The sequence below is a fragment of the Ricinus communis genome, chromosome 5 (genome assembly GCF_019578655.1).
Source record: "Ricinus communis isolate WT05 ecotype wild-type chromosome 5, ASM1957865v1, whole genome shotgun sequence".
Classification (NCBI taxonomy): domain Eukaryota; kingdom Viridiplantae; phylum Streptophyta; class Magnoliopsida; order Malpighiales; family Euphorbiaceae; genus Ricinus; species Ricinus communis.
In genome coordinates, this window is record NC_063260.1 from 10,415,296 (window position 1) to 10,430,649 (window position 15,354).

The 15,354-nt window shown below is 31.8% G+C and overlaps 3 protein-coding genes and 1 non-coding gene across 4 annotated transcripts; 3 read left to right on the forward strand and 1 right to left on the reverse strand.

Moving 5' to 3' along the window:
* Positions 1-1,803: 1,803 nt before the first annotated feature.
* Positions 1,804-4,612, forward strand: LOC8263899 (probable galacturonosyltransferase 9). Its single transcript, XM_002530756.4, has 3 exons — positions 1,804-2,402; positions 2,634-3,872; positions 4,142-4,612. The coding sequence occupies exons 1-3, from the start codon at positions 2,226-2,228 to the stop codon at positions 4,415-4,417; spliced, it is 1,692 nt and encodes a 563-aa protein (XP_002530802.1). The 5' UTR covers positions 1,804-2,225; the 3' UTR covers positions 4,418-4,612.
* A 2,399-nt stretch (positions 4,613-7,011) lies between these two features.
* On the forward strand, positions 7,012-9,954 carry LOC8263900 (6-phosphogluconate dehydrogenase, decarboxylating 2). The gene is made up of 2 exons (XM_002530757.4): positions 7,012-7,176; positions 8,161-9,954. Exon 2 carries the CDS (start codon positions 8,169-8,171, stop codon positions 9,633-9,635), a length of 1,467 nt encoding a protein of 488 aa, XP_002530803.1. The 5' UTR covers positions 7,012-7,176; positions 8,161-8,168; the 3' UTR covers positions 9,636-9,954.
* A 595-nt stretch (positions 9,955-10,549) lies between these two features.
* On the reverse strand, positions 10,550-12,430 carry LOC8263902 (protein SOB FIVE-LIKE 3). Its single transcript, XM_015726390.3, has 2 exons — positions 11,368-12,430; positions 10,550-11,069 (listed from the first exon to the last, which is right to left on the reverse strand). The coding sequence occupies exons 1-2, from the start codon at positions 11,769-11,771 to the stop codon at positions 11,051-11,053; spliced, it is 423 nt and encodes a 140-aa protein (XP_015581876.2). The 5' UTR covers positions 11,772-12,430; the 3' UTR covers positions 10,550-11,050.
* Positions 12,431-12,573: 143 nt separating this feature from the next.
* TRNAL-CAG lies at positions 12,574-12,654 on the forward strand. The gene has a single exon. It is a non-coding gene; the product is annotated as a tRNA-Leu (tRNA).
* The last annotated feature ends 2,700 nt before the right edge of the window (positions 12,655-15,354 follow it).

Consider the following 15,354-nt stretch of genomic DNA (forward strand, 5'->3'; position numbering starts at 1 on the left):
GATAAATATAATAAAATATCTTATAATTTTATTAATTTATAATTTTGAATATGTATTTTTTCTAAAAAAAAAGATATTTGATTACAAATTATGACAAAAAATATTTCATCGTTAAAAGTTTCAATTCATAAGAATTAGTTATCTCCACTCCAATCAATTATTATTATCATGTTACCCGTATTTGATAACGTGCGCTTAGAATTTAAAAATTACAATTTTATTGTTTGACCATTAAATTATAGTTTAAGAAGTCATTCATATGATGAGATTGATTGACGGTCTAACATTGAATTAGAATTTGTTAAATTTCAAACTTATGTTATCAAATACGAGCAACATGATAATGATGGTTGATCAGAGTGAAGATAGCTATATCATTGGGAGTAAAAAAATTTAACTATGAAATACTTTTTTTTTTTTTTTGTCATGATTTATAACCACATTTATATCTTTTTTAGAAAAGCACATACTTGGAGTCATAAAACGGTGAAACCTTATGGTGCTTTTATATATTTTATTTCTAAATATTATTCTTATTATTAATTTTATTACAGGAAGATTATAACTTTAATAAAAAATTTAAGGATCAAATTATATTTTTTTATCAATTTATTACTTTAATCATATTGAACATAAGAAGATTTTGGTGCAACAAACAAATACAGAGAGAATTTATATATTGTATCAAAATTAAGGGAGAAATAGTATAAAACTAAATTTAACTAACTATTGTTTAATAGATATTTTGACAGGAAGACTTTTTAAAATAAAATTAAAAAATAAAAAGATAAAAAGATATAATTTTAAATGTTAATCAGTAACTAGTTTAATATAGCAAAATACAACGGGAAAATTGTAATTACTTTCAATATTTAATTATACCTAAGAAATAATAATATTTTAATTTATAATTATTATATGAAAAAATATATATAAATAATATTTATATAAATGATAAGTTATTATTTTCCTTGTTTGACTATTTAAAATTGATTTAACTTGGATTCTCATGAAAATGAACTTTTCATAGATAATTAATGAGGTATCTCACTCCAATTACAAAGTGATTTTTAATAAACTTACCAATCATAGAAATCACTTATTCCCATTAGTATTTTTATTTTATTTCTTTATAAACCAAACGATACTTTAATTATAGTTAGTTTTAAGCATTAAGTCAAAGTTTGTTATTTAAGAACCAATTAATTATTTTCTTTTTTATTTTTATACAGGTAATACTATATAGCTCATTTGAATTTATTTTGATTTTTGTTTATTTGATGTGACATATAATATTTTTATAAAGTTATTCTTAATATTTTAAGATTCACATCAAATAGATAATAATTAAGATAAATCAATGTAAGATATTTAATATTTTTTTATTATATATGAAAATAAGAAAATAATTAATAAAGTACTTATGATGTCTCCTATGAAGAATTTATTGTTTCAATTTTCTTTAAGCTAAGAACAACTTATTAATTAGGAAATTCGATTTTAGACAAGAGTCCAATTTTGAAAGTAGATGTTGTAGATATAGAAATAGAAAAAATTAGAAATTATTAAAAGAGAGAGGCTCGGAGAAAACTATTTATATATTTTCACTTTAATAAAGAATATTTCTTTATTTAAAGATTTAATCAAAACTTTTATATTTAAAAAATATTATTTTAAAATTTTAATATAATTATATTTCTAAAATTTAAATTTAAAATTTAATTAATTTAAAAGGAATTTTTGCAATTTAACTATTTACTTTAATTAAATCTTTTTTCTCATATAAGAGTGTGGATCAGCAGGTCTGCTAAAATGTGCTACTGTACCTAGGCAAACGCATGTACTTGCCGTCTCTCATTTCGTTATTACGATACGACCAAATCCAAATCTCTACAGTAGCATTCATCTCTTTTCTCCTATCTATAATTATATATACAAATCGTTTCCCTTTCAATTCTTTATTCACATCCCTCTATCTCTATCTCCAATTTGTTTTAGTCAATTCAAACCCCACTGCACAATCCTTTTAGAAAAACAAATTAAAATTGAATTAATTACTTCACCACCGACGCGGAAATGGATCCATTTTTAGATCTCTACTTTCTTCCTTAGCTTCAGTGTTATCACTTTCTTTCTTCTTTAAGAAAAAGAAGAAGAAAAGAATAAACCCCACCAAAACAATAAACAAACGTTTCTCTAAACTAAATCAGATCGATATAAATTCAATGGCTGTTGCCGTCCGTGGAGGCAGAGGTGGCGGAGGATCCGGCGGATTCAATGCCGGTATCCTCCGTAGCTTCTTCTCTTACAGGATCTTAGTCTCTGCTATGTTCACTCTTCTTTTTCTCGCTACACTCTCTGTTCTTCTCACTACTCACCCACCTACTTCTCCTCATGAATCTGTAAGTTCTTTTAGCTTTTACTTAATTTCTCGCCTATTTATGAATTGGGTTTTTATTAAATTTTCTATATTTCATCTGGGCTTTTTTTGGGGTTTTTTTTCTCTACAGTCAATGACAACGAGTGTACTTTATTTCACAGCCTTTTATGGAATTTTGTTCATTGAAGTATTAATTTTCTAGCTGGTTTTTTATTTTTTCGTTTTGGGTTTGTTTGTTTGTTTGTTTCTACAGTCATTGCCAAGTAGTGGAGATGCTTATGTACAGAGGACATTTTTGGCATTAAATTCAGATCCACTGAAAACTCGTTTGGATTTGATATACAAACAAGCTAGTGATCATATGACCTTAGTGAATGCTTATGCTGCTTATGCTAGAAAGCTTAAGCTCGATATTTCTAGACAATTGAGAATGTTTGATGATTTAGCTAAGAATTTCACTGATATAACTTCAAAACCCAATTATAAGATTTCCTTGTTTGAATCAGAAGGTGCTATTGATGAGGATATTTTGAGACAGTTTGAGAAAGAAATTAAAGAAAGGGTTAAAGTTGCAAGATTGATGATTGCCGAAACAAAAGAGAGTTACGATAATCAAATTAAGATTCAGAAGCTTAAAGATACTATATTTGCTGTTAATGAATTGTTGGTTAAGGCAAGAAAGAATGGGGCTTTTGCGAGTTTGATTTCTGCGAAATCGATTCCCAAGAGTTTGCATTGCTTGGCTATGAGACTTGTAGAGGAGAGGATTTCTCATCCAGAAAAATATAGAGATGAGGATCCTAAGTTGGAGTTTGAAGATCCGAGTCTTTATCATTACGCTATTTTTTCTGATAATGTGATTGCTGTGTCAGTTGTGGTGAGGTCTGTGGTGAAGAATGCGGAGGAACCCTGGAAACATGTTTTTCATGTTGTTACTGATAGAATGAATGTGGCAGCCATGAAGGTTTGGTTTAGGATGAGGCCTGTGGAAGGAGGTGCTCATGTGGAGGTTAAGGCTGTGGAGGATTTTAGTTTTCTGAATTCTTCATATGTTCCAGTTTTGAGGCAACTTGAGAATCTTAAATTGCAGAAGTTTTACTTTGAGAATCAGGCTGAGAATGCTACCAAGGATGTGAGTAACATGAAGTTCAGGAATCCCAAATACTTGTCAATGCTGAATCATCTTCGATTTTATCTGCCAGAGATGTATCCCAAGTTGCATAAGATTTTGTTTTTGGATGATGATGTTGTAGTTCAAAAGGATCTAACAGGGTTGTGGAAGATTGACTTAGATGGGAAGGTGAATGGGGCTGCTGAGACCTGCTTTGGGTCATTTCATCGGTATGCACAGTATCTGAACTTTTCACATCCTCTAATTAAAGAGAAGTTTAATCCAAAGGCTTGTGCGTGGGCTTATGGAATGAATGTATTTGATCTTGATGCTTGGAGACGGGAAAAAAGCACTGAGCAATATCATTACTGGCAGAACTTGGTATGTATATTTGCTTGCTTTTGATCTCTGTGTTTTGATGTTAATATAGCTACTGATCTATCAGCAATTTAAGACAGTTTTTAGCGGCCAATCAAAAGCTAGTAGGATGATTAAACATTTCTGCATCATGAACTTTGTATGACGCACATCCCTGAGAAATTAATCCATAAACTAAATAGTCTCTTTTAGATATGGTAATGAATTGATTGCTATTAATTATTGGCTGATATCGAGTGTATGTCCAATAAATTTTGAATTAAATTTTGCAGAATGAGGATCGTACTCTATGGAAATTGGGTACTCTACCACCTGGTTTGATCACCTTTTACTCCACAACAAAGTCATTGGACAAATCATGGCATGTGCTTGGTCTTGGGTACAATCCAAGCATTAGCATGGATGAGATCAGCAATGCAGCAGTCATTCATTACAATGGAAACATGAAACCTTGGCTTGACATTGCCATGAATCAATACAAGAATCTCTGGACTAAATATGTAGACAGTGATATGGAGTTTGTTCAGATGTGCAATTTTGGCTTTTAGATGAACACCAATCCTGCTGCAGTATTATGGGCCAGGTACACAACAAGAAGTTGCGAGTGTTCATACTGGGTTACTTTGTTAGAACATTTTGGATTTCATATATAATTGAAGCTTTCAAATTGAGTTGTATTTAACCAAAGTAGTAATGTACACGCAGAATGATTCTTTTGATTGAATTTTTCTTTTTTTATTCAAGAATGCAGTGATGCACAAAATTTTGTTAATCATGAAAGTGTTCCAGCTAATTTTCAACACTTCATATCATCTAGAAAACTGTTCTTCATTGGAACACTCTGACCAAGTATGATTAATCAACACTGAAATACATTCTGAGTAACCAATACGGTGATACTGACATTGCACAAAGGGTTAAGTAATAGTGTTAGGGGTTGGGTGAGAACAGTGTCTGAAAAGTAGGCATAACTTCTTATTATAAAAGGAAAACTTCTGACATCTAAGATATTAGCATTGATATGTTAGATTTTAGTTCGTAGTGACGCCTGTCAGATGCTTTTTAAATATGCTGTGAATTTCTGCTGTCTTACGGTCTAAGAGCCCTAATACCATTTATAAATTGCCCAGAGTATGCAAAAGCAAAGAGATGACTTTAAACAATAGATATACACTTCTAGGGAACATTGTTTATATATATATGAAATAATCTCTAATCCATGTTATCTAAAACTTGTGTTTAAAATTAATAAATGCTATTTTTACAGCATAAATTGTTACTGATATTTTTTATTTTGCAAGAAAAATCATAATTTAATATCTAAAATTTAAAATTTCAAATGAAATGCATGAATCTAAATATAATTTTAATTAATATCTGATATGTATTCTAGAAAGCACCACTGGGTTCATACTTCAAAATATTTAAGCTACAACCTTAGTTCTGAATTCACACACCCAAACAAAAAAGAAGAAGAAAGAACTGTAGAATTTGCACATGTAGAATAAGTTGATAGCAACTTCCTTTGAAGTAGATGAACACTTGTAAATAATTTTTTTAAAAATTAAATATTATTATTAGAAAAAAGATTTATTGATATCTTTTTCTAAAATGACAAAAATGATTTATCAAATATTTAAAAAAAATGAAAATCATTTTTTAAAAAAGCACTAAAATTCTAAAATTTGTCTGTTTTTTAACACTTAAATAAAAGAAAACACACTAGTGTGCAAAATTGACTAGAAATCAACCCAAATGTGAAATCTGAATTTATTGGCACTTTTGGACCCTTGAGTTGCATCTCACCAGCCCCTTGCATCTTTTAGAGAAACATGAATGGGTCGTTAATATCACCTTTTGATTACTATTTTCCTTTTTCAACAGGTAATACATATTTTTTTAATTAAGAATAATGTCTTAATTCTTCCCATTAAAACTCAAATTTTATATTTTCAATATATAAGTATATATGGTCATGTTAAATGCCTTTTCTTTTTATTTATTTTGCTGGGGCATTACGTTATTATGGCTTAATTCATCAATGACATCATGTTGACATAATAAACCCCAGAACAATGTAGTCTTTTCATAGACGGCAATTATAACATTAATCAAGTCAATAAGCTCTAGTATTAGTATATATATATATATATATATATATATATATATAATCTACTTCATCTTGGCCAAGTTTTTTTTTTTTTAATTTTTATTTGAAGTAATCTTACTTGTACGTACTGGAGCACTGTAAACAGTAAAACTCCCAATAAATAGGACTCTAAAAATAAAAAATTCATAATTATTGATTAGAGAATACCTTGAATTTAACTAACGACCCAATAGCCAACACATCAATAAATTTTTGTTAATACAAAAAGTAAAATCATAATTTGCAATATCTTATGTTCTTTTACCCTTTAGGAACAGAGTTAAGTGTTTTTTCTTTAACAAATTATGGTGTTTTTGTTAGAATCCTAAATGATTTATTTTGCATAATGAGACAAATTTTGTATGATATTGACTTTTCTGCCAATAACTCCATCAATTTATATTTGTTATTCGATTTTATTTTTTTTTTCAAAAAAATTAGAAATGGCTGAATTCTGATAATCCCTTCAAAACTAAATTATAAAAACACTAAATTCTATTTTACTAATTTGATTTCGACCTATTTTATAATTAATGAATCATATTCAAACCTTACCATTTCCTTGACCTCTGTAGACCCATTTTGAAACTTCTAGAAAAACATTGGATAATTCGGTTCAACTCTATCTCACATATGATTTATAATTTCTTTTAATTTTGAAAAAAATATGTTAGTTGGCTATTTGTTTTAATTGTCTTTTTGCTTATATATGTTTAAGCAACAAACAAATAATATATTAATAATTATATTATTTATTCATATATGGATTACACCATACATTGAAAATAGCTAAAAGAAATTCTCATAAACATATTTAATCTATAAATTAGTGAGATATATTTATTAAAAGTATTTTGGTGACATCTTTTTATTAAAAAGTTTAAACGCGTAAATATAAACACTGAGAGGGGAGTTGATTAGAATTTCCCACCTGTGCCTCACTTACCAAAAGAATAAATAAATAAATAATTGGTCAAAGTGGACCAACCCAAAGTTATGAGAAGAGAGCAGCCACACCCCCCGCTGATAATAAAATCTGCCACTCTTTCCATCTTTTCCATATTATCATTTTGCACCTAACACCCAACTTTCTTTTCTCTCTTCATTTCAATACCCAGATCTTTGATTTTCTTGATTTCTTTGCGTTTTTCTCCCGAGGTATGTATTCTGTGTGTTAGTTAGTATAGATTTGCCCTTCTGTGTCTTTCTTGAAAATTTTGTTGGTATTTATTTTCTTATTGCTTTCTTGATTGGAGATCAGAGGAACTAGAATCTTTAACAATTTGTTAGTTCATTTTATGATTTTCTTTGTCTATGCATGATCTTGTTGTGATGAGTTTGAGAGGTTTCGGATCAGATTCTTGTATAATTGTTTGGTTCTGTCTTTTCATTTCTTTGACTTGATTGCTTTTAGTTTTACCATTTTTTTTTATAATTTTCATACTAACCCTGTACGGTACTGTCTCAAAGCTGAAAATTTAGTTAAATGCTAAGATTTAGTTGACGATCAGCTTGTCACTCTGTTCTAGTTTATCATTTTGAGCGAATTTCGTGTAGGAATTCAGTACTAAGAAGAAGAAAGGTGTTTGAATTATTGCTTTAGCAAATAACTTTTCAGATTCATAAATTTTTCTTATGGTTTTCCTTTCACACTCATCTGTGCACTGTAAAAAGAATGCATCATAATTAATTGTATTAGAAAAGGAAAGGATTAAAAGAGTATAATCTTGATGGTATGTGAAATCCAGGGAGCCATTTCTGTTTGGGACGGAGGCCAGATGTGGAATGCAAATTATCAGTTTTTTTAATTTTTTTTTTTTCTTGATGGTATGTGAAAATCCAGAAATATTGATCAACAAAGTTTTTTTAATTTTTTTTTTGCTTATCGTTGGCTCTTATATAACTACGGGTGATGCATTGTAGAAATTTTGTTCTGAATTCTGTTTGATTATTGTGGTTTTTATTACTGAATCTGGTAACTATCCTGTATGATTCTGGTTTTTCTTATATCGTGTGTTATTTCAGAAAACACAAAATCAGGACAGTCGATAGCTTTGTCCAAATAATTTTTCCATTTAGGTCCTTGATTCACTTGTCAATTAGTTTCTTTGAAGTTAATCTAATTAGAGTTATACTGGGCAGGGAAAAATATGGCTGCGCCCCCAAAACCAACAAGAATAGGCCTTGCCGGTCTGGCTGTCATGGGCCAGAATCTGGCCCTCAATATTGCAGAGAAAGGGTTCCCCATTTCTGTTTACAATCGAACTACCTCCAAAGTTGATGAGACTGTTGAAAGAGCTAAAAGGGAGGGAGATCTTCCTCTGTATGGCTTCCATGATCCTGAATCATTCGTCAAGTCAATCCAAAAGCCTCGAGTTATAATAATGCTTGTTAAGGCTGGGGCTCCTGTTGACCAGACCATAAAGACCCTATCTGCCTACATGGAGAAAGGTGACTGTATCATTGATGGTGGGAATGAATGGTATGAGAACACTGAGAGGAGAGAAAAAGCTATGGCTGATCTGGGTTTGCAATATCTTGGAATGGGAGTTTCAGGTGGTGAAGAGGGTGCACGAAATGGACCCTCTTTAATGCCTGGAGGTTCTTTCGAGGCCTACAAGTACATCGAAGACATTCTTCTTAAAGTGGCAGCTCAAGTTCCTGACAGTGGCCCCTGTGTGACTTATATTGGCAAAGGGGGATCTGGTAATTTTGTCAAGATGGTACATAACGGTATCGAATATGGTGATATGCAGCTGATTGCAGAGGCTTATGATGTGCTAAAATCTATTGGAAAGTTGTCAAATGAGGAACTGCAAAGTGTTTTTGCAGAATGGAACAAGGGTGAGCTTCTCAGCTTCTTGATTGAGATCACTGCAGATATTTTTGGAATTAAAGATGACAAGGGAGATGGATATTTGGTTGACAAGGTTTTGGACAAAACTGGTATGAAGGGTACAGGTAAATGGACTGTACAGCAAGCTGCTGATCTATCAGTTGCAGCTCCTACAATTGCATCTTCTTTGGATGCAAGATTCCTTAGTGGTTTGAAGGAGGAACGAGTTGAAGCTGCTAAAGTCTTCAAGTCAGGTGGATTTGGAGATATCTTGACTGACCAAGTAATAGACAAAAAGAAGTTGGTTGACGATGTCAGACAAGCTCTTTATGCTGCCAAGATTTGTAGTTATGCACAGGGGATGAATCTGATCCGTGCAAAAAGTATTGAGAAAGTATGGGACTTGAAGTTGGGAGAACTGGCTAGAATCTGGAAGGGTGGCTGCATTATTCGGGCTGTGTTCTTAGACAGAATCAAGAAAGCTTATGATAGGAATGCCGATCTGGCTAACCTTCTTGTGGATCCAGAGTTTGCCAAGGAAATCGTTGACCGCCAGTCTGCTTGGCGGAGGGTAGTATGCCTTGCTATCAACTCTGGTATTAGCACTCCTGGTATGTCATCTAGTCTTGCTTACTTTGACTCTTACAGAAGGGAAAGGTTGCCAGCTAATTTAGTCCAAGCTCAAAGAGATTATTTTGGTGCTCACACATATGAAAGGGTTGATATGGAAGGATCTTTCCATACCGAATGGTTCAAGATTGCAAGACAGTTGAAGAATTAAAGTGAATCTCGCAGTATCTAGCTTCTTCAAAACCCGCAATAAGTACACAATAATTTCTGCTCTGGACTCTATGCTGGGTAGAACATGAACCAATCCTAATTGGTCAAAATTTCTCTTAATCAAACTCATCAAACCCAATATATGTTTATACTTTGTCTTCTGCAAGTTTGTTGTGCTTTATCCTACTGTGTTTAGATTCGTATCCTTGAAATTGGTAGCTCTTTTTTGAGTTTAATTGAGTTTAAGGAGGCACTTTGTAGCCCGTTTATGGCATTAATATGAAATGTTTTGAGCAAGAAAGTTTTCTGATTTGTTGGTATTCTTGTTTTACTCTTTTATCTTTAATATTTTTTTTCTTTCAAACACGGCTTTGTTACGTTATTTCTAGAAGTCCATCTTACATGAATTGGAATAGGCAGATGGTCAAAGTCATAACGCATCTACCATATATCCTTTGCCCTACTGTTTGATTCATTCGAATCACGAATGCAGTGTTTAGGTAATGGAATCTGAGTTCAGAATCCAGCCTCTGGAGCTTGAATTAACCACAGTTTTTTCTTCTGGAAACAGTGACTTCTTTTCATAATTCCCTTGATTTATATTGTGTGAACTGGAGAGAACAGAAAGTGTATGTCCGCAGAAAGATAGAAGGACCTCTGAAATTCATTGCTTACTTCTCTCTTATTTTTAAGGTTGTTATTAACTTCCAGTTCAAAACCCTTAAGAATTTTGATATTGGATGTTCTTTTTACTGGGATTGAAGAGCTTTAAAGCTTCACTAGATCCAAGTGTTCAACCTGTGGAGGAGTTAGTAATGACCTTTTCAAACTTATGTCTATTATCTGTTTGTCATTTCATAAAGCAGACTCAGTTATTTTATCCTTTCCTTTTGTATTCATTAGAAAAAAGAAATACAGGTTTTCTATTACGTGGTTCTCTATTCTTTGATAAACAGTTCAAGGTTTTGTAGCTTGTATGATATTATATTCTTCAGCATCTTGATGTACAGCCTATACTTTGTAGTTGCCTAGCTGTTGCACTTGCATACCCTGTTTGCAGAATTAAGCTATCTAAACAAGCAGCCAATAATATTCTTTCACCAGAAATGTCAATGTTGCTTCTTATGTGGTTGGCATTTGTCTTTCTATATTGATCCATCTTCTTTCCAGCACGAAATACTCTGTTCATTCATTGCACACAAGCACAGTATACAAATGCATTGCCTCCTTTTAAGTCAATCTTAAATAATATTATCTTTGCTCTTTCCAGATGAATCAAAGTTGCCCATTCTCTTTCCTGCGCTGATCTCCCTGTCTCTCTCTCTCTTGTCTTTTTTTTCTTCTCCTGCTGATAAAAATTAAAGTGGTGAGATCTTTGCTCTTTCCAGCAGATGATACCCTGTTGATTGTCCCGTATCATGCATGGCTTCTGGAGCTGTATGTTGCAAAATAGGTTAGCTAACAGAATCTCCATTCCCACCATATGTTTTAATGCAGAATTTCAGCACATATATAAACTTTATTATGTAATATGAATGGACAAAGAATTGTTTCAACATATATACCTCTGAATCACATTTCAACAGTACAATAAAAGTCTAGAATCATAAAAAAATTGCATTAAAAAAAATGAATGGGATGTGTTTTAATTTCATCATGATGGATTTGGGGCAAAGAAATTAATTTGTATCTTCTGTTTCTGCAAACGAACTTTGCCTATTGCACTACACTACCTGCTGTATTTTCTGTTAGCAGTAAGCTTTCTGTTCTTCTCATTGCTGTTTCCATCATTCTTCTTATCCTTTTTGTTTGTTTTTTCAGCCGGAGAACAATGGTTGAACTTGTTGCCCACACTGTGCTTAAAATTCCCTAATGGTCCTTTACGTTGAGGATTCTCATATCTGTACTGGTGATGGGGGCCGGAGGAAGCATCTGAAGCCATTGAGTCGTCACTGTCTTGCTGCTCATTATCATCAGCATGATCATGTCTGTCATTGATGATAACGTCATTGTGATGGTTTCCATCATCCGTGTCATCACTGCAGTCGTTGCCATCTTCTTGCATGGGAGAGGCGATGTACATTGTCCAACCAGATTCACTGCTGCTACATCCTTCTGTGTGTTTGGATGAATCCATTGTTGAAGGTGAAGGAAGCTGCTCCTGAGGAATGATTTTTGTTTATGAAGAGGAAAGAAGACTCTTTAAAGCTGCACAAAAGTCCTTATCCAAGGAGGGTTAGAATGATCTTTCACATGAGAAACTAGTAAATGGGGTGGTCACAGGTGCCAGTCTTCTCACAAACAAGTGGAACCCATTATATAGAATTCAGTAAACATGTGAGAAGATCAGCGCAGATAGCTGGTTCTGTTCAATAATTTCTTAATTTATACTACATATGCTAATACTATTATGAAACATGCATATTACAGCTTACCATAATTAATAAGAATGTGAGGAAGCATAAAATAAATAAGAACCTCTAATGAGAAAAAGAAAAAGGAGAAAGACTGAATTCTGAATTGCTGAAGAGCCCATTCCTTAATCCTCTGAAGAACATGAAACCCATGTCTTTGAAAATGATTAAAAAGAAAAAAAAAACAGCCTTCCCACTTGTTACAAATCCTTTTCAAGCCTTGAATTCTCTGTCCTGTCAGAATGATAGGTAAACTTTTTGAGGACAAAAGGTGTAGAGGGAATCCAGCTGTTAGTTAATTGATGATGTGGAGAGGATTAGAATAGTTGAAATGGGGACTGCCTAAGTTCAGCTGGCTATTGTTCTCTCCCATGTTGTATGATGTTTTGCACAAATGTTAACTTAATGCTGGCTACTGTCTTTTAGCTGCTGGGATCAGAATGTTCTTTTGTTGATTGGTTTGGAATGAATCAGTATTTAGTAGATCTATGGTAAAGGTTATTTTGAAACGTTTCTTATCACAAGGTCAAGATGGCCGAGTTGGTCTAAGGCGCCAGTTTCAGGTACTGGTCCGAAAGGGCATGGGTTCGAATCCCATTCTTGACAATCCTTTTGTTTTTAATTATTATTTGCTATTGACAGTGTTCTATTTTTTAAGTACAAATTTTCAGCACATTTACATTCTGCAACTCTATATATTTATACTATATTAATTTTTATAACCGTGTTTTGCTCTATATTTCTATAATAATATCACAAGTGTACTTAATATTTACTCAACAAATTATCTTTTAATTTAACAATATATTATAAAAAGCATATGTTGTTATTACTTATTCAAGTCCAAAACAATTAATTAGATATAAAATTACTCAATTATTGTATTAAAATCAAGCTTCAAATGAGAGATATCTTATAAAATATTTGTCATTTTAATTTGATTAACATTAAAATATTAAAAAGATAATGCGCAAAGTACTAAAGTGTCATTAAAAAGATATAGAATATGAAATTGTAAAAGTATAAAATCACAATAGAATTAATAAACAGCATTAGGATGGTTGATAATAATTTGTTATGGAATGAATTACATGGTGATTACTACATGCCATTGTTATATCCAATGAGATTGATTTTTAGTGTCATTATAAAAGAAAAAGTAGTGAGCATGGGATCATTATATCGACATATTTCACTTCAATGGGTAGAGTCCATAGTCCTTCCATTTTGCTCAACAGCATAACTCTCAGAATGTTCTGAATTGATACTCCTTTTAATTAGTGCTCCAATTAATACTGTCACATTTTGTTGTTATCATTGTAACACAATTCTCACTCACGCAAGAAAGAAAGTCTATTTTTGTTTTGGTTTAAATCAAAAGGCATAGGTAATTTGAGCTAGCTTTACGCATGTCTCAATTAATTTATTTTTCAATAAATTTAAGCAAATATTTCTATGTATGTTTGATTTTTGCATTTAAAGATTAAAAAATAAGTATAAATTTCATTAATGTGGTTTCACTTATTAACAAAAATAATATTGTGATAAAAGACTATTTTGTGATTTACACTGTTAATAATTTACTGCCAATCATGCTAATACTATTTATTCGCTCTTATATAGTTCTATATTTTTATATTTTTATATTCTGTGATTATCTTATTCCATTTTTATTTTATGTTTATTTTTTTAATACTTAAGGTATCTATTAAATTTGAATAAATACAATATTTATTTTCAAATAGTTTGATAGCTAAATAAGAGAAAACGATCCCAGATACTCCGACCCACAAATGTTTTGGCATATGGCACTCATAACATGGCATCTACACGTGATAATAAATGTTTGTCTACATGACTCAGGACTCAAAACTCATTATTTTTTTCCAAAATTTTTCCAATTTTTTCCCCAATTCTAATTTCTAGGGTTTTACAATTATAATACAACTAAAATAACTACTCTATAACTTCCTGAATATCCAGTTTTTCATACTTTCGTCTCATTTCGCTCTGTTTTGGTATCTTTGTCCTTTATGCAGTCCATTATTCTTGAAGCTTGTGGCTGTGGTCCCCCACAAGATGGCTCCTTATAGAAAACGATAACGAAGGTATGCATTTATTAATACAATCAATGGATAAGGCAATGCAAGTGGAGAATCTTATTCTCATGGGTATAACAGTGTAGATAATATGCATCTGGTAAAAAAAATTAGCCATCAACAAAAGATTTAGGAATTTATGTTAAAGGAATTGTCCATTTCCTATATGCATTTGATATAACAGTAAGACATGCATTTGCATTTGTTATTACTACAAAGTGGCTGTAATTTATTATTATATTGCCGCATTACTAATTTAATTGCTGTGTGTATATTTATGCAGTATTCCTATTGAATTTCATCATGGTGGGGCATTACTTAGTAATCCTATAGTGAAGTATGTTGGTGGGTGTAGTGTAAATCTTAGTAGCATTTCTAGTTTCAATATGGATGTTTTTGAGGAGATAGTGAAAATATTGGGATATACAAATTTCTTGAGTGTTGTCTATGAACCTCCTAGGAGATGGAACCCTATAGGGAAGGATCTAGGCTTAGTTTTTGTTGAGACTGAGGAAGAGTGCAAAAAAATGTTTGCAAAAGGTTTAGATTATGGCTTTGTAAAAGTTTATGCTGAAGCTATAACAATGACTCCAAACTGTGGGCAAACTATAACTGAAAATGAGAACCAATATCATAATGATAGTGCAGATGAACCATTTACTGTAATTGTATTTAAAAATGCAAATTAAAATAAAACTGAACCTGAAAGTGTTGTAAATAAAGGAAAAAATGAAGTAGAACCTGAATTTGTGAACAATGTTATTCAGAATAAAGAATCTAGTGAGGATGAAGATTATACTCCTGAAAATGATGAATGTGATGATGAGGATAGCCTATCTTCTGATGTTTATGATTTAGATGTGGATGAGGAATATCTTATTGCAAAACAAAATCTGAAGGAATTTAGCAAGACTGTAGTTGACAATGGATTTGGGTTAGGATTGGATAGGGACCAAGAGAGAGATGACAGTAGATTTGTGGAGGCTAGTAGCAATACTAGAGTAGATGGCAATGTGAGTGTAGTAAGTACCATTCTGAGTACCCTGACAGTGATGCTGAGGTTGAAACTCATGTTTCAAGTGATAAGGATGACTGTGGTTTTAGGAAGAAAAAAGAGGGAGAAAAAAATAATTTACAATTCTAAGTATAATCATTAAGAGTTAAAATTTATGGCAGGAATGAAATTCACAAATGCAGCACAATTTAA

Coding starts and splice junctions, on each gene's coding strand:
- LOC8263902 (XM_015726390.3), bottom strand. CDS start 11,771: ATGGATTCATCCAAACACACAGAAGGATGTAGCAGCAGTGAATCTGGT.
- LOC8263899 (XM_002530756.4), top strand. CDS start 2,226: ATGGCTGTTGCCGTCCGTGGAGGCAGAGGTGGCGGAGGATCCGGCGGA. Junction 2,403..2,633: donor CTACTTCTCCTCATGAATCT/GTAAGTTCTTTT, acceptor TTGTTTCTACAG/TCATTGCCAAGTAGTGGAGA. Junction 3,873..4,141: donor ATCATTACTGGCAGAACTTG/GTATGTATATTT, acceptor TAAATTTTGCAG/AATGAGGATCGTACTCTATG.
- LOC8263900 (XM_002530757.4), top strand. CDS start 8,169: ATGGCTGCGCCCCCAAAACCAACAAGAATAGGCCTTGCCGGTCTGGCT.